This window comes from Drosophila sulfurigaster, chromosome 3, assembly GCF_023558435.1.
Source record: "Drosophila sulfurigaster albostrigata strain 15112-1811.04 chromosome 3, ASM2355843v2, whole genome shotgun sequence".
NCBI lineage: Eukaryota > Metazoa > Arthropoda > Insecta > Diptera > Drosophilidae > Drosophila > Drosophila sulfurigaster.
The window spans coordinates 31,333,861-31,354,758 of record NC_084883.1 but is presented as its reverse complement, the minus strand read 5'-3'; the positions used below and the strand labels follow the sequence as shown (position 1 = coordinate 31,354,758).

The 20,898-nt window shown below is 40.7% G+C and overlaps 2 protein-coding genes across 2 annotated transcripts; both read right to left on the bottom strand.

Annotated features, from left to right (window-relative positions):
• Positions 1-394: 394 nt before the first annotated feature.
• LOC133839885 (uncharacterized) lies at positions 395-20,322 on the bottom strand. Its single transcript, XM_062271513.1, has 4 exons — positions 19,981-20,322; positions 5,758-6,077; positions 2,519-4,333; positions 395-1,583 (listed from the first exon to the last, which is right to left on the bottom strand). The coding sequence occupies exons 2-4, from the start codon at positions 6,073-6,075 to the stop codon at positions 1,011-1,013; spliced, it is 2,706 nt and encodes a 901-aa protein (XP_062127497.1). The 5' UTR covers positions 6,076-6,077; positions 19,981-20,322; the 3' UTR covers positions 395-1,010.
• LOC133839886 (phosphatidylinositol 4-phosphate 5-kinase type-1 alpha) lies at positions 8,689-14,212 on the bottom strand. Its single transcript, XM_062271514.1, has 3 exons — positions 13,451-14,212; positions 9,774-11,988; positions 8,689-9,691 (listed from the first exon to the last, which is right to left on the bottom strand). Exons 2-3 carry the CDS (start codon positions 11,978-11,980, stop codon positions 9,508-9,510), a joined length of 2,391 nt encoding a protein of 796 aa, XP_062127498.1. The 5' UTR covers positions 11,981-11,988; positions 13,451-14,212; the 3' UTR covers positions 8,689-9,507.
• Positions 20,323-20,898: the final 576 nt, after the last annotated feature.

The following is a 20,898-nucleotide window of genomic DNA, read 5'->3' as shown; positions in this document are numbered from 1 at the left end:
AAAATCCATTTTTACGTATTTCGCTTATTTATCATAAATTTGTATTCAATATCAATTCAAAATTTATTTATAAACGTAAATTTCGTAAATTTCTAGAGAATTATTATCAGTTTTGCCTGACAAATTTTTATTTAATCGAAGCTTAAAATCTTTCCAAAATAAATTATATTACCTTTTCTCGTCTATTCTATTTTACTTTCAACAATTCACTTTTACGAATTCTCTTTGAATACGAACTCTGTTTTGCATATTTCTCAGAGAATTAGTTTTAGTTTGATAGATGCCTTAAAAAATTCACTTTCCCAAACAATTTCCTTTAAATACAAAATCTGTTTTAAATATTTCTCATCTTTATATTTTTATTCAATATCAAAGCAAAATTCATTTATAAACGTAAAAGAAAAAGTAATGTGTATTTTGTTTTGTTCAATATTTTGCTTACATTTAAATGTTAATAGCTAAATAATACAATGGTATTAATATATAGTATATGTCTATGCTATTGAGTAACTGTACAATACGAAAAAATACGAACATAATTTACAATAACGTGTTTCTCATAGTATTTTTTGGCACACAATTTGACTATAAATACAAATTTTGGTTCTCTTGCCGTATGAAAATATTTACATTGTTCTAGAGAGAGACAGGTAAACTGGGTAAAGAAGGAGATAGCGATAGAAACAAGGCGTATGCACTTTTCGAACATTTTTGTGCTTGGCCCACAAAAATGCAAAAGTTTGCCTCGTATTTGTTATTCCTTTGGTACAATGTGTGTGTCCTTTTGCTTGGCCGGATATATAAAAATTACTTCGTTTACATTTGGCAGCATAAGGTTAAGGATAAGAAGCATAAGAGCGAGTGATGAAGCAGACAAGGAAAACGGGTCACGCAGTGACCAGAGAGACAAGTAATAACACTTGACGCACGTCCGGGCTGCCGACGACGAGGACGTGCCTAGGACATTCGCCACTCGCCACTCGCCACTCAGGTGTCCCAGCACCCGAAAACTAGACAAAACTCTCCTGACGTGTTAAATTGAATTTCAGCGACGACGACGATGGCCTTCTGCTTCGTCCACTGCTGCCCGCTTGAGCTTCAGGCGTCTGATGTCCACTGCTAAACGTTGCTCCTCCTCCAGCTCCAGCTCCAGTTCGGACTCCAGCAGCCAGCAGCAGCTGCTCCTGCTGATGGGCCTGCAGCAATTGTCGCGCCAGCTGAGAGATGTCTCCACTGTATCCGCTGCCGCCTCCACTCTGATCCAACTGGGCAGCTCCACCCGCTCCACCTGCTCCAAGCTTGTCGGTGTGCATGGCCAGCGAGTGGCGCAGGAGATCGGGGAGACACCACTGCTCCAAGAGCTCAGCTCCGAGTGTGTGCGAGTGCTGAACGAGACGCGTCAGCGTGTGGAGAATCGCCTTAATGCTGCGCCGCTGGGCATCGCATTCGGCACGTGAGTCGTAGGTCTTGTAGAATTCCGTTTGGTAAACGGACGTGATGAAATTTATGATGATGCCGTTGGCCAAGTGGCTGTGGCACTTCTTGTTCAGCGACATGTTCTGCAGCATCCCAACGATTTGCTCCTGTTCAAACGATATAAAGCACAAATGTTGATGAGCAAAAAAATACATGTAATACAAACGTATAAAAGAGACAGAACGAGAGTGAAAGGAAAATAAATAGAGAGAGAGAGAACTGTTTGTGTGTGTGTGTTCGTTGGACGCAAGGCAAATGAAAAATCGTGGCCAAGATTGTGAAAAAATTGCTTTGCAAATGCACAAATAAATTTTACGAGCTACTTCCAAGCAATGCTTTCAATAAAATTGCCCAGCAAAGCAGCAACCAGGGCTGGCAATCGATGCTCAAAAGCAACAAATTAGCTCACAAATCGATTCTCAAATCGTATTTCAATTATTAGCGTCCTTTAAAGTTTTAAAGCTTTAAACTTATGTGTAGTTAAAGTAGAGTAAAGGAACGAATTCGCGAACTTTAAGAAAAACGAGATATCAGTAGAGTTATTCTAAAGAAATGAGAAGTTTTTACTAATTAATATAATAATCAAATTAAATATTTAGAACTGAATTTAGTTGGGAACCAATTATAAACTTATAAACTTAAACAGTGCTTAATATAAAAATCGTTTAATGATATCTTTGATTTCAAAATGAAACAGAAATATTTCAAATGCTTTAATGAAAATAAAATTATGCATATTTAGAGAACTAATTAATTTTGAAAGTTTATGAATGTTGAGGAGTCTAAATTAAATAAAATCAAACACAATTTAAAAATTTAAAGAGCGTTTAAGTCAAATGGCATCAATATCTCTTTATCCATTGCAAATTTTAATATTAACATTCAATGAAATAACGTGTAATATAGAAATAAAATGAAGTGATATTTGAACTACTTTCGGAACTAGTTCCTTGCCTCACACACACACACACTAAAACATCCATCCCTGCTGCTCAGTATAATTCAATGTTCAAAGAAAGAGATGCAGAGAGTTAGCACTTACATAGAGAAAGACGCTGATGCCGTCGCTCTGATGCTCCAGCGTCGAGATCAGCCTGAAGATGGCCTCATTCGACATGATGGAATAGTGCGAAGTGACCTCCATGCGGCTCAGATTATTCAAAGCTGCCGCACACAGCAACAAGGTCTGAGCACAGCACTCGGGCGTTAACAAAGCAGCCAACCCAGCAACAAGAGTTTCAGCACAATCTTTGAGTCCATCCACACGATGCTCGGGTCCATGCCAGCTGGCTGTGATTTGAGCTAAGAGGGAAACCGCCTCCCTCCGTTCGATGCCACCGCGTTCCACGCTGTTGTTGCTGCCACCCACTTGAAGTATATCCCGGACAATCTCAATGCCACCACAAGCGCCCAGCTGGGCAATTGCTTGCGGGGCACAGCAGAGTGTGGCGAGTGCACGCAAAGCCAAAGCACGCACCGAGCTCAGCTTGTGATCGAGCACAATGATGAGCAGGGCACGCACCGCTTCATTCTGGACAAAAGCATCGGAGAGCGAGGCGAAGCCATCGTAATCAATGTTCATCAGAGTCGCCAACATATTGATGTTGGCACGCAGCAAAAGATCGCAGCGACTCTGCTCGATGCTCAGCACCAAAACACGCGCCAAACGCTCAAAGATCAGACGCAAAGTGATCAAAGTATGTCTCTTAAGGAGCTGCACATCATCAAGCAGCGAATCGAGGTTCATGTAATGCTGACGCTCTAGGGAATAGCGAGTATCTTTGCTCACAGTGCGTATCTGCTCCAGATGCTGCTCGAAGCGTCGCCGCTCAACGCGAGCATCATTGAAGAAGACACCTCGCCGCTCCAGCACACAGGCGAACTCATCCAGATGCGTCAGCAGTCGGGTGGCACCAGACAAAGCTTCGGCTAAAGTTGTGGCCTGCATCCCGGCGAGCACGCGCTCGGTGCGTTCGAAGTGCGCCTGGAGATCGAGCGCCTGCTGCTGCAGCTGACGCATCAGTTTGGCCACCGCGCTCGTCGTGATGGTGAAGTTCTTGTACGCCTCCTGGGCAATCGATTTGTGCTGCAGCATGCACATCACCTCCGGCTCGCAACTCCAGCGCTCCTCGTGCAGCCAACTCTGCACAGCTTTGTTCTGCTCCAGCTGCTGAGGCTCTGGCTTCATGGGTTGCGTTCTCGCTCTCGCCTTGGGCGTGCTTGTGCTGGCTGTGAAGCGACTGCGCAGCGGCGAGAGTGGCTCGAATTTCAAAGTATCCTCCGCATCCTGTTGTGGGGCAATGCCAAAGGTCACGGTTTCGTTGTTGTACGGCGGCGGCGCTTCACCCAAGTAAACTGTTTCGTTGTTGTACGGCGGCGGTGGCGTCACTGGCGACATGGGCTCCTCCTCGTCGGAGAGTTCGTGCTCCTGCTCCAGCTTCGATTTGCGTGCCAGTCGCTTGCGACGTCTCACAGCCGGACGTGGCGGAGTTGGCGCTGGCTCCTTTTCATCTTTATCGTCCAGCTGCAGACTATCGAGTTGCTCGAACAAGCGACTGCGACTGGCGGACAACTCGTCGTCCTCCTCCACATCGCCTTCCTCGCCAGCTGCTGCCAGTGGCTGCTTCTTGGGCGTTGTCACTCCATTGAAGGAGATGCGACGTGTGACGCTGACCAGCGGCGAGTAGAAGGACGAGTTGCCCACACGGCGTATGACTGTTGGCGGAGTTGCCACCGATCTCAAGGATGTGGGCGATGCACTGGGCGTGCCGGTTGCTGTTGATGTGGCTGTGGTGTCTGCCACAGCTGTGGAGCTCTGGCTGTTGTGCTGCTCCTCATTGTCAGAGAATCCCGAGTCCTGTAAAAGCAATACAAATCGAAACTTTAGTTGAGAGCGTAAATTAAATAAATTAACAATGAAAAGGGAAAAAATATTGCATACAATAATAAGGTTTAATAGTAATGTATTTAAGTAAAATCATATTTCAAAGGACAAAAGAATAGAGTCTTTAAATCTACATAAAAATAATTTAGTCATTGAATAGAAGAAATCCATATGAAATTATTCGGAAGATTTCATAATAAATAGTAAGAAAATTGCAAACAAATATAAAATAAGTGAAACATATCGTTAGGAAGAAATAAGTGCAAGATTATATGTATAGTATACATATAGCGTTAGTTTGCATTTTTTAACTATTTCAATATCATTTTCATTTGAGCGTCGTTCTCCTTATAATTCATGTTTATGCACTTACTAAAAAATACTGCACTCATCTGCACAGTTGTACACAGTCAACACACAAGCTGTACAGCGTCTTTAAAAAAGAAGAAATGTAGTACTCACTAACGAAGAGTACAACCATATACTGTACTCACTCAAAGTGAGTACACTGAAAATGATGTGCTATCTTCTTCTGGCCTATAGAGTATACTGTACAGTAAAGAATGAGTGCAGTGTTTTTTAAAACACTTCACTACTGTGCAGTACTGTTATGCTGCAAATGAGTACATTCATGCAGAAGTCTAATGTATACGTACATAAAATCATATTAAATGTATAATATATATAAGGAAAATTATGAGGAATTAAATATCGACTCAGTGAGATTAAAGGAAATGAACCAGTGAAATAAGATTATGAAGTGCATAGTAATTAAATTTAGTTAAAGAATTTCTCTCTTATGAATATAAAATTAATATGAAATCATTGTAGAATGATTCGGAATATTGGAAAGCATATAAAGAAAGCTTACATAGAACAACTTAATCATAAGAAGAAATAAGTTCAAAGTAAACTTTATATAACCTTATTTTGAATCACAAAATGATGTAAAATATTATGACAAAATAAATTAAAATAATCAGAATTGATCTCCATTTTTAATTTACAATGAAAGTTAGGTGCAATAATGTGATGTAATGAATCGAAGACAAAGAGAAATTTTGCTAATAATAGAAAATATGTGTTATTCAATACGAAGAGTTTACAAATTTCAAATACAGACTGTATTTCAATAAAGCAAAAAAACTGGTAAAGAAATATAATACATTCGTTAAGAATGACAATGAACGGAATTTCCTCAAAAATTAATAAGTGAAAATAAAGCTTTGCAGAATTTCTCACTTTACATAAATGTTGAGAGCTGAATTGCAAATTAAAGCGAAAGCTAAAATGGTAATACACATTTCGATAGTATTTCGAGATGGTTCAAGAGATACGCATATAATAAAGTAAAGTATATGTAAAGTATATATATATATATATGCTGGATAACACACCTGACTGCGCAGACTGCCGGGACTGTTGTGTTTGTGCCAGGAGAGCTTTGAGCTGTTCTGCTCATCGTCCACCTCCTGAATGCTGGACAGATTGCCAGCGTTGTTGCCCAGATGCCGTTGCAAGGCGCTGTCCAAGGATGCGGGCTGATGTTGCTCCTGTTGCAGCTGCAGCTGCTGCTGTTGCTGCAGATGCTGCAATTGTGGTTGCTGGTAACCGTAATTGAAGTGCGAGTAGAAACCGCCGCTGGTGAAGCTGCTGCCTGACTGTTGGCCCTCTGAGCCCCACCAGACTTTGCTGTAGCTGCGCTGAAAGGACATTCCTGAGAAGGAGAAGAGAGAGAGAGAGAAATGCAAATCAGTTGCGTGAATCATTTAATAAATTGCCTCATTTGTTTAACCGCTTTAAATTCATTAAGTTTAATGCAATTGACGCCTGCTTAATTTATTTCAACATGCCCCCAAGGGTCCCATGGCATTGGGGCAAATGTCAACAACTATCAGGTCAAGTTTTAAAGTATTTTCCTCGCTCCCACACACACACACACACACACATACACACAAGCGTAAACAAACACAGACAGACGCTTCGTATTAATATCCGTTTGCAGAAAAAAATTAAATTTCCGCCGAGCAGCGCAACAAATCATTATTTTAATCAATACATTTATATATATATATGTATATGTATGTGTGTGCATGTCCTTTTGGGTGTCCCTTTATGCTTGTGTTAAAGTGACCCCAAGATGGGAAACAGCTGCAGAGACTGACTTCAACTTTGATTCGGATGAGTTTTCAGGCTTAATGCAAAGTTGCTGTTATCAAAATGACATTTGACATGTGGCAGAGACATAATTAGAGTGCAGCCTGCTGTGGCAACTTTTGTGCTCTCTCCTCTCCCCCCTCTACCCTCTACTCGTCTCTCGCTTTCGCTCTATCTGCACTTACATATATAATTGTGTTATAATTTCAAAGTAATTGATGTGATGCCAAATTGTGGCCAGGTATTTATGCAGATTTTACTGCTGTTCCCATTACCATTCCCCTCTCATTCCCCCTTGGAAATCTGCGCACCTGTCCAGCCTCATCTACAACTCCAACCGGAGTTCCATCTACAGTTTATACAAGTGGGGGTGAAAAAGGGAGAACAAATGCAAATGTTGGCCAAAAGCATTTACGCTATATTATGCAAATGAAATAAAGTAATTATGCCGCACATTTCTGTGCCGAGTGCTTTACAATATTTGCTACTGCTGCTGCTGCCTGTCCTTGCCCCTCATCAGTTTTGGCTGGCACTTTTTGGTGGTTTTACGACTTTCCTATATATGTATATATACATACATTTTTTGGGTTGACAACAAATATAAATATATATAATACATACAAATATATTTTGCGGCTTTCACTTGTAGCAACATATTTATTACTGTTTATTTATTTACTTTTTGCGCACTGTTTACTGTTCTGTTTTTTTGGTTTTAGCATAATTATGCAATAGGAGTGCCGAAAAACGCAGTTAACCGAAAGCATTTAGTGTATTTTCGTTCGCCACTGCAAAGTATGCAATGGTTTTTGTGCTCGCCGCATATTTGCCATTACAGTTTTGCAAGCATTGCTGCACTGCTGCTCGCTGCTCAAATATTTAACCATTTATGCGTGGACCGATAATAATGGAATAATTCGCAACGCATATGTGCTCTAATAGGTAAATATTTATAAATAAATGCCAATTTAATTGTTTAAAAGCGGAAACACTTGAAAAAAAGTTGAAATATATAACTAAATGGCATACCGGGAAAATTAATTGAAACGAACAGAGGAAATAAAACCTTTTCTGCTCTGCCTGCCATGGGCTGTATTAAAAACTTTATTGCCTCAGAGAATACATGTGTTGACTTGTCTTTATGCCACGGCATAACTACAGGGTATATGGCAGTGCATGTTAATTGTGTTTTTAATTGAAATAAATGCAAAGCAAGTATTATTGTTAATTGTTTTACAAGGCATCTGAGAGATTTTTAATTAAAATGTGAACAATAGAATTTACGCAAATTAATTATACAAATATAAATATCGAATAGCATTTTGTTAACTATTTAAATAGCAATGTTAAATTATACAATTTCAAGTCTGCGCGGATTTCTTGCCAAACAAATTCATGTTGATTTTCGCTTTACGCTTAAAAGTATGCAATGCAAATTTTCATTTAACGATGCGGCATAAAAAAGATGGCGGCGGCTAATTAATGAAGAGCTTTGCGAACACCCAACGCGCTGAAGAGGAGGGGAGAGAAGAGTAGGGTAGGGGAGGGGAGGTGAGGAGCAAGCCCATGGCTTGCACAATAAATATTGCGCAATGCTCTCGTTGGCGTATCTGCGCCGCCACGAACGTTTGCTGCAAGGCGATAAAAATTAACGGTACTTAATACCAATATGGAAAATCATTAAGTGATTTATAGCCGAACGCAGCGCAGCAGAAACAGCAACAACAACAACAGCAAAGGCAGAATAAGGCCGATTAATATTTGTCAACGCTTTTAAAGCACTTCAGTGAGACAGCAAATCAACGAGAAGGCGGTCACATTAAAAGTACGGCATCCCTGGTTTAAGCTTATTAATTGTAAATCTCGATGAAAACGGCGCGAGGCTCATTTATTGAGAATTTCATTAAAAATAAAAACGCAAGATTTTTCCATCACTGCGCGTATGGTATTAATTAACCAACTGGCTTTAATGTTGCAGCCCTGGTTGATGATGGCTTTACTCGAGTAATGCTCTGGGCATTTATGTTTCACTCGATCACACACATTAATCGAGCATATCGATCATTAATTGGGAAATTCATTATTTTTGATAAACACATTCAATACGAATTTTAATTAAATAATATAATGTGAACTCATTAAATGCTCAAATAATGACTTTTTTTGTTAATAATTTCGTTTATTTCATTAAATCTGTTAAGTATATACAATATGATCCTAGCATACAGATAAACGCATTTTATAATACAAAAATACACAGATTAACAATGTCAAACTTGTTTGCGCTAAAGCATTTTGTAAAGTCTTCTCTCGCTATGTGCAGAGAAAACTTGCGACTAACAGTAATACATATAGAGATAATATCAAGAACCTATATCCAATGAAGGCCACAGACAAATATTACGAGTCGAGTTTACAACCAAAGCAAAAACGAACACAAACAGAAAAAAAAAATGGAAAATGGAAAAAGGAAAAAGGACAAACAAAATGTGATAGGAAAATGAAAATAATTATAAATTTTAATGGGGAGACGAAAAGCGAAATAAAAAGCAAATTGAGTCGAATTCTTTTTTTGCTAGGATTTCCTTTTCATTTCAGCTTTTCGTTTGCTCTCTAACATGTTGCATAGTAACGCGAGTGTGTGTGTGTGTATGTGTGTGAGTGTGTGGCAGTCAATTAACAAACGCGCCACATAAATTTTCATATCGAATACACATATTCGTTTTTTTCGTATTTGTTTAATCAAGATAAACGAGCTGTGCGCGCGGCAGCAGCCACATCGAATATGAGAGGCACACTCACACACACTCGCTTTCGCGCTTGCCACATGCCACACACAACGCAGCGGGTGGAGGGGTGTGGGAGTGTGTTGATATTACAGTGTTCTCAGTGAAAGCCAGCACCAATCTGTAGGGTAGGTAAACAGGATATTTATTACACATCGCCATCGCCTTCTCGTTCCTCTCTCTCTCTCTCTCTCTCTCTAATCCTCATCGCGGCACATCGTTCACCAGCAGCGTGGATGTGTAGCTGGGCGCCTGGATGTGCGCCGTCTTTGTGGTGGCATGCAACACCGTTGCAGGCTTCCCATTCACATCCACCATATGCGCAGGCGTCTCCTCCACATAGCCCACCGTGGTCACCTGCACACTCGTCTTGGTCAGATGCAGTGTCCTCGACCCGGAGTTCGGTCTATCGATGTCGATGTCGCCGCTGTGCTGGCGACTCACAACGTTGCCGTTGCCGTTGCCATTGCTGTGCTGTTGGTGCCGCGTCGTGATCTGTGCCCCCCGTCGTGGACTCATCGTCGCTGTAGTCGCTGGTCAAGGCGCTGCTGCTGCGCATGGAACTGTCATAAGAGTACGGAGATTGCAGACGACGCTTCTCGATGCTGTTCCCAATGTTGCTGTTGCTATTGCTGCTGCGCTGCTGCAGCGTTGTGGTGGATACAGCAGCCGTGATATCCTCCTCGGAGATGTCATCGAACGCAGGCGGCGGCGTCGACATGCCCGACAACATGGCCAGATTCACTGGCCGCCCTCCGCCGCCGCCCCCGTTCACCGTCACATTTGCCGCATTGGAGGCGGGAGTGCGGGGGAGTGGCGTGCGTAGTTGAGTGGTGGAGGTCTTGCGCTTCGAGGGGGAATGTTTGAGCGGAAATGTGGGCGTCTTCTTGAACACCTGCTTGCCCATGGCGTCCTGGAAGCGCTTCGCATAGAACGACGGCCGACAAACGGAGACCGTGTCACCATTGTACAGTATGCTCTTGAATGTGTGCTCCAGCTTCTTCTCTAGTCGATACGATTGCAGTATATCAATGATGCCAATGTAGAGCAGCAAGCGTTCATCGTTCGACGAGCGTGCGGGAATGCCGCCCTTTGGCTCATCGTCGCCCTCCTCGATCGTGGCATCCAGATCGGCGGTGATGGACTCCATCGCCGTGGAATGTGCCACCAAACGCTGGCGATTCATGCTGCGCGTCCGATTCAAACCCGCTGCCGAGGTGCCCGGTATCGATGCGTAAGAGGCGACCGCATGCAGCTGATTCACCTGATCCGCTTCGGGTGCATCGTCATCGTTTGACGTGGCCAAAGGCGCCGCCGCTGCTGTGCTTCCCTCTTTGCGCTGAAGCTTCGCTCGCGCATTGCGAATGCGCTCTTCGCGTTTCTCTTTGGCCGCAATGTCCAGATTGTGTATGCCAACCAGCAGGGAGTAATCCATAATCTGGAAACTCTCCAGCACCATGCAATCCCTTTTGATGGTATTCATCAGTGCCGTATAAGTGTCTGCCTCGAGGAAAATGCCATCGGGATGATGCTCGGCAAAGTCGAGATCCTTGAACGTGGGACTCGCCTTCTGGCGCTCTGCCTTCGACGCCTTACGTCTGAAGGTGGAACCCTTTAGATCGTATTTGGAGTGCATCTTAATGTCCGAAGGCAGCAGATTGTTCATGGCCACCAGTCGCACATTCTTCGAGTTGTAGTGAAAGCAGTAGAGGCCAAAGAACTTGGGCAGCAGCGTTCGCGGATTCTGCGAGAGATTCATATAGTAACCAGGCAGCAGTTTCTGCAGAAATTCACACTCCTTCTTCTGCACCGTCTTGATGATGAACTCATCATCGTCCGTCAGATAGAAGATCGAACCCGATGCACCCGGATTGGACAATTCGCGCATGGGCGACGCCACCATGGACATGAGAAAATCGTCCGGTTCAATGTTGAACAGATCGCGGAAGTAACGAAACGCTATCGGTGCATAGACCTTGAACCTAAAGTCGCTATAGTGATGCGCAGGCGTTAGCGAAGAACCCTCCGGGGGAAAGGCAATTGTCTCCATCTCCCAGAAGTCGTTCATCAGCAGATCTCGCTTCGGTTTGCTCGCCAAGCTGCCCACCGTATGCTGTATGCCCAGCTGAATGGAGCCCATGATCTGCTTCGACTGGATCTTCTTGTACGTCACCTCACCGCCCTCCGCCACCCGACGATGTCCGATCTTCTTCTCGTGCTTCGTCGAGGGATTCCTCGACACCGTCGTGTCCTGCATCGAACTGTCGCTGTACACCTTCGGAATTTGCGTGGCCGCAATGTTGCTAATCTCCTGCTGCAGCAGCGCCAACGACTCCTGGCCGCCGTGAGCGTTAGCCGCCTCCCTGAAGAGTTGCCGCGATGTGCCTGCCACGGGCTCAACTGGTTGCGGCTGTGGCAGCGGTGTGCTGGGCGTGCTGCAAGTTTGCTGGATTGCTGGTATCACGGGCAGCTGTTCTGTTGTGGTGGCCACATAATCGTTGATCGAGTTGCTTGACGTGTTGATGGTGAGTTTGAGTTGTGGCTGTTGTTTCGGCTGTGGCTGCTGCTCCTCCACTTGCTGCACTTGCTCCACTTGTTCTCCACTTGCTTCGCCGTTGCTGAGCTGCTGCTGCAGCTTATTAAGGGGCTGCAGCTCCAGCTGCATTTGCTCCTCCATGCTGCGGACTGTGGCAGCAAAGCGTGAGGGGGAAAGAGAGTGGGAGAGTTAGCCAGAGAATGCAATATTGGGTGTTGGCAGTGGCTCGCAAACTGTAAAACGCAACGCTCAAATTGCAGGCAACAAAGTAAATGTGTGTACGTCTGTGTGTGTGTGTTGGGTGGTGATGATTAAGCGTCGTGTCTTGGCTACAATTGTCACGTTTGCAATTCAACACAGTGCGCATTCGCTATGACGCACAGTGGAGGTAAGCAACGAACGCTGACCTTCCAGCGAAGCGAGTGCAAACCGTAAAGCAAACAAATAAATCAACTGCAAACTGCCTTCAATTGTGCTGCAATTGTTGTTCTCTTTTTCTCGCATATTTTCTCGCACTTTTCTACTCAGAGCTAAGGCAGCTGCTGCCACAGACATCGCCTCATACTATATGCTACTTATCAATGTTTACTCTATACAAACAACAAATCGTTTTTATCGTATTCCATTTTGAAGAAGCGTGACTCTCAAACTGTTATGCTACTCAAACTGTAAGCTTCGTCATGGAATCCGCAACAATTTAATAATAATTTGCATGTGCAATGCAAAAAAGATGAAAAAAAACGAAGAGAAAACGCAAAACAATTGTTTGCATATGGCAAAAGTCAAAACAATTAAATTGCGTTAGAAAGAAAAACAATTATTTGGATTTTGATTTGTGAAATTGAAAGCCAAAAAAAATACAACACACACACACATACATTTGCCAAGTGTATGTGTATTTTATTTATATTATTTTTGTGCTTGTCAAGCGCTCTCTTGGCTACAGCTAAAGATACAGATACAGATACGGATGCGGAATTATGTATAATAGCGAATGTATATATTTTGTATAATAGATAAATCTATTAACAACATATAATGACAACGGAAAATTTTCATAATCTCTTTTTGCTGAATGAAAAGCGAAATTTTATGTGTGTGTATTTATTATTAGGGGAACTGTGGGCGTTGTTTTGCCTTTTGACCAGCTATTTGGTATTTTATCTTATCAGCGGCAGAAAAATACGTAGACGCCATTGACAAGCCAAAAAAATGTATTTGGGCTTATGAAATGCGCTAATTAATTGTTTTTTTGCTCCAATTGTTGTTAAATAACAGTTAACAGGGCCGCGTTAACAGTTTTGCATGCTTAACAGAGCGTTTAACAGTCGTTAAAATTAAAGCTCACATCATCGCAGCTAATGTTGTTGTTATTACGTAGATAGTGAGGCAATAGTTAACAGTGGCTTAACAGTCGTTAAAGAGAAGCAGCCGCTGTTAAAGCTACCTAAATAGTCAAGGAAGCTGAGAAACCTTTGGTAACAATACTGTTTTTGTTGTTGTTGTTGTCAATGGGGAATATATGTACACATTTATGAGCTTGCAATTAAACGCGTTGCCTTTTGTTTCAGCCATTTGCTGCCATTTGAATAAATTTATTAGCGTACTTACACACAAAATGCTCGAGGGGAAACGCCGCCAAAGGTCACACGCACACAGCTGACTATGTGCGTGTGTATGTGTGTAAGTTTAGTGTAAGCAACAAGTTGTAGTTGTAGTTGTAGCACTCCAGCCAATTGCTGATGAGAGCTGCGAATCTTATGCGCCTCTCTCTCTCTTTTACTCTTGCACTTCCAACCCTTCGCTGCAGCTGCTGTTGTTGTTGCTGTTGCTGTGACGCGTCGATCAATGAACGCTTTTATTGTTTCGTTGTGCTTCGCGTATTTCTTCTTGCTTGGCCAGACAGTTTGTGGTTTGTTGTTGTCGCTGTTCGATTTCCAGTTGATAAATTGCTTTCATAATTCACATATCCAGCAACAATTTCAATGACTGCTTAGTGCATGTGTGTGTGTGTGTGTTTAGTGTCTCTCGCTATGTATGCGTGTTCGATGACGTCGGCGGCAAACAGCAAATTTCTTTTATGTTTCGCGTAGCAGCGACTGCGGCAGCCGCATTAAGACCCCGAACATCTCTCACTGTGCTTAATACGAGAAAAAGAACAAAAACACAATTGAGACGCGCGCGCACCGCAAACAAACCACAAAAAACTTTTGCTTAAACTGCCACACACACTCGTAATTTCGACTATTGTTTAATAATGTTTAAAAACAAAGTGAAATCTTGATACACTATTTTTTCTCTTTTTTTATTTGCAAGCGCACAGCACAGCTGGCCAAGTCATACGCGCAGTGTGAGTCAACTCTGTAGAATGATGGTGCGACGAAGCCAGCAGCGACCACAGGCCAGACAACTTGTGCGTTAGAGCAGTGCCACTATACGTTCGCACCGTGTGCGAGAATGAGTCAACAGGTAGCGACTGTTTATTTCGAGTGCTGCAAAGCGCTGTGAAACAGTGCTGTGGAATGTTGGCAACTGCTGGCGCCATCTAGCTCTCGTTAGCACAAATGTCACAGCGATCACTCCACCGCCGCGACGTTGACCTATCGATATACATTTCAAGTGAACGTTACTTTTTAAATGGCCAACGCAACGCAAAATCTAATTAGAATTAAGCATTATAAAAATGTAGATATATTTTTGTGTATGACAAGAGCTAAGCGCGTTACTGTCGCGGCTCTGGCTTAACTAATTAGATTATGGGCGACACAAAGTGCGCCCTGAAGCCAGCTAAAGACACTCCCCCCCCTCGACGAAGTCGACTCACATTTTCGTGGTGTTAATTTACAGCAACAATTTAATGCGCCTCATTAGCACCACCAACAGCAACAGCAACAGCTATAGCAGCAGCCTCACAATAACTGCGACTGTAATTTTCAATTGATTAAAAAAGAGAGAAAAAAAACCTTAGCAAAATAATAGAAACAGTAGCGGAGAAACGCCTCAAATCGATATTTATTGTTGGCGATGAGTAATTTTAATAAATGTTCCGCTCATTAAAATTACAACAACACCCAAACAGCTCGTTACAAAAATACAAATGTCGACAATAACAACACAGTCACGATATATTTTGTTCAACAAAATTGCATTTAACAATTGACTGAGCCTCGAGCTGTGTTTAATAGTGTACAAATTGATGTAAAATTTTCAATTTGGAATTCAATTCCTGACTTGAAGCGGGGGGTCAGGGAGGTCTGCCATAAATATGGCTCATTCTATAGGACTATTCTTCCCCCCTCTATTTTGTCCATCCATTATTATCTGCATCTCTCGTCTTTGTTTAATTAGCAGATCGATAAGCAAAAGTGGCGACAAATCAAATTCATATGCAAATTGTAAGAAATGTAAAAGAATCTTAATAAAGTTGTTTTGCAAATGAGGCGCAAACAGGTTTTTGGTTATCATTCGAACGAGTGTTATTCATATTATAGCTATTCGTATTCATAGCCAGCAGCATTCTCGATATGCGATGCGCTTCAAGGGGGGAAACAATTAATTGCGCTTTATCGGAATGCTTAGAAAGGCCATAAAGTGACTATCTTAATGGATAAACTGCTTTCACATACCCTGTAAATTTAAATATATATAAATTGTAGCAAGGAAATACAGCTAGAATAGTATTAAACATTTCTTCATTTTATATAATGTTTCAAATATATTTTTCTTTATTTTTTTTAAATCTTTGATCCAATCCAATTTTTTTATATTTGTGTATTCTACTTCTCATGCAAATAAAATTAAATTGAGCTTAGAAAATGCATTTTTTTTATTATTTTATTTATTTGTTAATTAATATCAGAGACTTCATCATTGGCATTTTTAATTAGAAGTCAATTTGAATTTGTAAAAATCAATTTCTTTTTGTTTGGTCTTTTTTAGAAACTTGTGACTACACATAAAGAATTTCCTCTTCCGATTTTCTTATTTTCCTGAAACGTGTTTACAGACATAGTACTGAGAAAGTAGAAAATGTTAGAATTTCTTGTTGTTTATCATATTTAAGATTAGAAATTTGGCTTGGACTTCCTCTTTCCCTTTAAATTCTTGACCCCAACTAATCGCCTCCTTGTAGGGTATTCAAAGCATAACATACAACCCAAAAAAAAAATAAATACGAAATAATACTCATAATTTATGCAACACGCGACGCAACAAAAGCGACGACTGTTAACGGCACTTTTGCTTTAAGCCGAAATACAATAAGCCAACACACACAATTGGGCCCAAGCCATTAACTTCTTTGGTTGAAAAACTTTCAAGAAATGCCGATAACAAAAGCGATCGATTATCGATAACATATTCGGTAAGTGCTGATTAAAATTGTGATAAGAAATACGCCCCAAAAATGTGCATAAAATACACATTTACAATATTTAATGCAAATTTGAATATGAATCAAGTGAATGGAATGCAATGAATGGAATTGAATAAGTGGATATCTCGAGAGGACATAAAGGACGACGTCATTCAGCAGGTCAGTGGATGTAATTAATAAATGACTATTACCATGGTTATAAAATTGTGAATAATTATGCAAATATCTGAGAGTGATTCACACAGAATTTGGGCTGAATTGAAACGGGTTATTCATTCACAAAGAGAGAGAAGGGAAAGAGTTAAATTTCATTCGAAATAAAGTAAACATTTCATTTGGTTTACAAATATCATATTTCTATTTCCGGAATAATACAAATTTCATAACAATTCTTTAACTTTCAAAAAGATGATAAACTGAAATTGTTGCGAAAGTTTTCTCCCAACTTTTACAAAGAATATTATTCATAAGTTGTGTTCATAATTTCACTGTTCATTTAATTAACAAATTGTTGAAGTATTTTCGGTGTTTTTTGCGGCACATGAAAAGTAGAAATGGGGGATTAACTTAATTAAGCGGCACTTGAATAATTGATAATAAAACAACAAAAATATACCGGGCGCCTTTTTAATAGTTGTCATATTAAAATGGTAAATAATAAATTGATAAATTGAATAAATGTGAAATGTGAAATCCGAAATGCGGAATAAGCGCAATAAATTTTAATCGCTGTGTTAAGCATTTCCCATTTGTTTATACACACACACATTTTGCCAATTCATATTGATTATTATTACTCCACGTAATAATATTATTGCCCGCCCCTCGCTTTTGTTTAAATACTTATTTTGTCGTCTGGCAGCTGTTGCATTGATTATAATGCAAATTATTTATTTATTCATCTTTAAACGGGGCGGGCATCATCATTTATTCAGTGGATATGTGTAAAATGAGAATAATTGGATTCCGTGTTCCCAGAAGCAAATTCGCTTCAATTTCACCAAATCGAAAACATTTATATTTACTCAACTTTAAATATTGTTGTTTATTTTTTAATAGTTTTGAAGATATCTGTGTTTGATTCTACTAACTTTTAAATTGTGGATTAGTGTAAGCCGAATATAATTGAATGATATTTGTTTTTAATTGTTCTATTTCTTAAATTGTGGATATGTGTAGAATGAGAATAATTGAATTTCGTGTTCCCAATTGCAAAATCGCTTCAATTTCACCAAATCAAAAACATTTACATTTAGTCAACTTTAAAGATTGTTGTTTATTTTTTACTACGTTGAACTTTATTTGCGTTGAATTTTTCTGTTATTTAATTTGCTAAAAAAAATTTTAATATAGTTTTTTTTTAAAGCGTATTAAAAAGTCAGTTTTTGAATTGAATTCGCTTTATTTTTGCGACTCTTTTGTGTTGTGCTCTGTGCATATGGCATAATTAATTGTTGTCATTCAAGTGACAAACAATTAAATAATAAATCAGTTTTTATATAATTGTGCAATTATGTTGAATGCGGCCATCGCCTCGATTTAACTAAATATTTTTCTTTCGTTAAACTGCATTCAATCTAGTCAAGTATTCTTTTTTGTTTTTGTTATTTTATGCTTATTTGTTTTGAGCTTGAATGACGCATAAAAAGAGCAAAGCAAACAAATACAATTGTTAACAACAATTGCAACAATAAACAATTGCTAAATGGCCCTTAAATAGAATTGGTTTTTTTTTTGTCAAATGGCGAAATTTATGACACATTACGCAACACTGGCGACAATACTACAACAACACTAAAAAAAAGCTTTTACTATTACAAATGCCTTTCTTTGTTTGCCGTTGTTTCCATTGTTGCTCCATATTGGGGCATCGCGATTGGCATTTTCAATGGAAAATCAATTGAATCGCCGCGCATGAAACATTAATTCAATTTAATTACACCTTTAGAGCAACCACTTTGCCATTCCCATTCCGATTCGATTAATTGCGGGTCTCTCTAACGGTAGCATAATGTTATCGACACCATTGTCATTGATAAACATCTCATCATCAGCTCAGTTGAGAATGTGAATGTGAATGTGAACGTGAATTCGAATCGCTCAGGTGGATGACTTTAACTGGAACTTGGACAGAACTCGCGACTGGTTTAGTTTCGTCTCGTGTGGTCACTCGATTGTTGCATGCCACCGCCATGTAATCAAGTCGTGCAACGCCTTGACATGCTCACTTACTTGCCGTAACCAGGCAGCGATCTCACTAATGACTCCTCTTTAGCACCAATGCTCAATGTGTGTGGCACGTTGCAAGCGTATTCAATTTGCCGCAGTGCCATAATCAAAGGTATCAACAAATTGTCTGTAAACAAATTTCGCTAAGCTTGACAGATTGATTAATAACAATTAAAACTCATTACTCAACGAGGGCAACTCAAAGCGTTCTTGAAACTTGCACAAAGTTCAACACACAACTTCGTTTGTTCACATTTTTCATTGCTCAAGTGATTAATCAAAGTTTTTAGCAAGAGCAAAGCTTTTGAAAGCACTCTAAAAAGTTTTCAACTTAAGACAGTTCTTTGCAATATATATTATGAAGTGATTTTGTGTTTAAGAGGAAATTGCTTCTTAAGTTTTTTTCCATTTTGATCTTAGACTGAAAATGTTTTCTTATGCGCTAAATCTTTTTGTGCTGAGAAGACAATTTATGATGCTTCTTCCATGAGTCACTTATTCACTCAGGTATTCACCCCAGGGAAATGACGTCACAAATGTTGTTTTAATGACAGTCCAATTGACAAACAAGAAGAAACTTCTATTTTAATTAAAAACCCAGTTGTGAAACTTTGAGAACTGACTGATTATTCATTCAACAGCTCATCAAATATTCATATTAAACAGATAAACAAATACTATAATTTGTATTTATTTCAGTATCTTATCAAGGAAACCAAAGCGCCAATGCTTAAGACTGACATAAGTGTGTCACTGATAAGATTGGGACAGTTAACCATACTTCCCTCGTGATTAATTTCGCGAATTTCCCACAGTTTCCCCCCCAGATGATTAATCAAATGGCGAGTGTAACAACCTGAGCTCAACTTGTGATCACTCACTCGCTATGTAAAATGATGGAAAGGGGGAAAGCTCCCCCAAAAGCTCGACGAGTTGTCCCTGTCGCTATGCTCACCTTTCAGACAGTGCGATGACTCACGGGATCTACAATGCGACGATATAAAACCGTAGCGAGAACATTAAGATATAAGAAAAGCAAACAAAGACGCTAAAAATCCCTGAGTCATAAAACGGCGCTTGCGATTTCAGGTTGGGCTTTGGCTTTAGGTTGTGTTAATATTGTTGTTTTGTGGGGTTTGTCAACCGCCCCAAAAGCAAAGTGAATGCTCTCGTTGTAGTCATAGCAATTATATTTTTATATGGCCAAGTGTCAGGGGTCTTTAATGAGGGGCGTACACCGAAACTGAAGGAATGCTGGATAATTTTATTGTTTATATTTGTTTTTGTACTTTTATTGATAAGCTGCCCCGTAATATGCTTGTTGATAAAGCAAAGCACTTGCTTATTGGGGTCACCGTTGGGGCGATGGGACACAAACATAACATAACATAAACATAAAGAGCCGAAAAGCACATTCATACTTGGACGAATACGCGAGTATGAATATGAGTGTACTTATGATTATGGCGCGTATTCGCTGTATTCACTTTTACGGCTGTTGTTGTTGTTGTTGTTGTTGAGAGGGGGCCAAACTTACCGTTGTTTATTGATAAAGCAAAGTCGAGGTAATCCCAGTTTAGTATTAATATCGCTGTTTTATTTTAAGCACGTGTCATTTGATTATGGTCAGTGTTATTTACACAAACAAAGCACACAGCACCAAACACGAAACACAACACACACACAGTTTGTCAATGGTTGGGGTGGGGTGGAGAAGAATGGGAAATAGTTTTACACTGCGCAACGGTAAACGATTCCGATATAAACACGAAAAAACACCGGGCGAAATACGTAAACACTATCGATGAATAAACACAAAATAAACGCGACGATCGCGACGTCTGCGTCTGCGTTGTTCGAATGTTGGCAGCAGAATGACAATCGCAGTGTCACCGTTGCTGTTAGCAAGCCCAAAAGAGCGCCGCTCTCTCAGAGAGAGTGGCAGAGAGAGCGCAAGAGAGAGCTAGGTGACGTGCATTACCTGAGAGCGAAGCACACACCACGCGCTATCAGCCAAGCAGCTGCCGCTGCCGCTGCTGCGCCCAGTTTCAGTCTCCCCTGCCACGGGTAGTTTGTTCATAGTTGTTGTTTGCTTAATCATATTGTACATAAGTTTCGCATAATGCAGCGCATTGTTCGCTCCATTGCTTGTTGTCGTTGTTCGTGGTGGTTTCTGGTTCTGCTGCCGCTGCCGATGCTGTTGCCGTTGCTTTCTTACTACTTCTTATCATGACGTATTCTGCACAGCTGTTCGCTCACCCAAACCGGTAGCGTTGCTTTGTGAGCAAAACAAAGCGTAGCAGAGTGAGCGAGAGGGGCCAACGACAATGAAATTGAGGCTGCAGAAGATCACACCTCTCTCTCTCTGTCGCTCTTTCGTTTTGGGCATGCGCGGCATTCCATTCATTTCAGCTCTCAGCTGCCGTGATTTTCTTGATGTTTTGACGCTGCTTCT

Coding starts and splice junctions, on each gene's coding strand:
- LOC133839885 (XM_062271513.1), bottom strand. CDS start 6,075: ATGTCCTTTCAGCGCAGCTACAGCAAAGTCTGGTGGGGCTCAGAGGGC. Junction 4,334..5,757: donor CCGGCAGTCTGCGCAGTCAG/GTGTGTTATCCA, acceptor TTGCTTTTACAG/GACTCGGGATTCTCTGACAA. Junction 1,584..2,518: donor GCATCAGCGTCTTTCTCTAT/GTAAGTGCTAAC, acceptor TCGTTTGAACAG/GAGCAAATCGTTGGGATGCT.
- LOC133839886 (XM_062271514.1), bottom strand. CDS start 11,980: ATGGAGGAGCAAATGCAGCTGGAGCTGCAGCCCCTTAATAAGCTGCAG. Junction 9,692..9,773: donor GACGCGGCACCAACAGCACA/GCAATGGCAACG, acceptor CTCCGGGTCGAG/GACACTGCATCTGACCAAGA.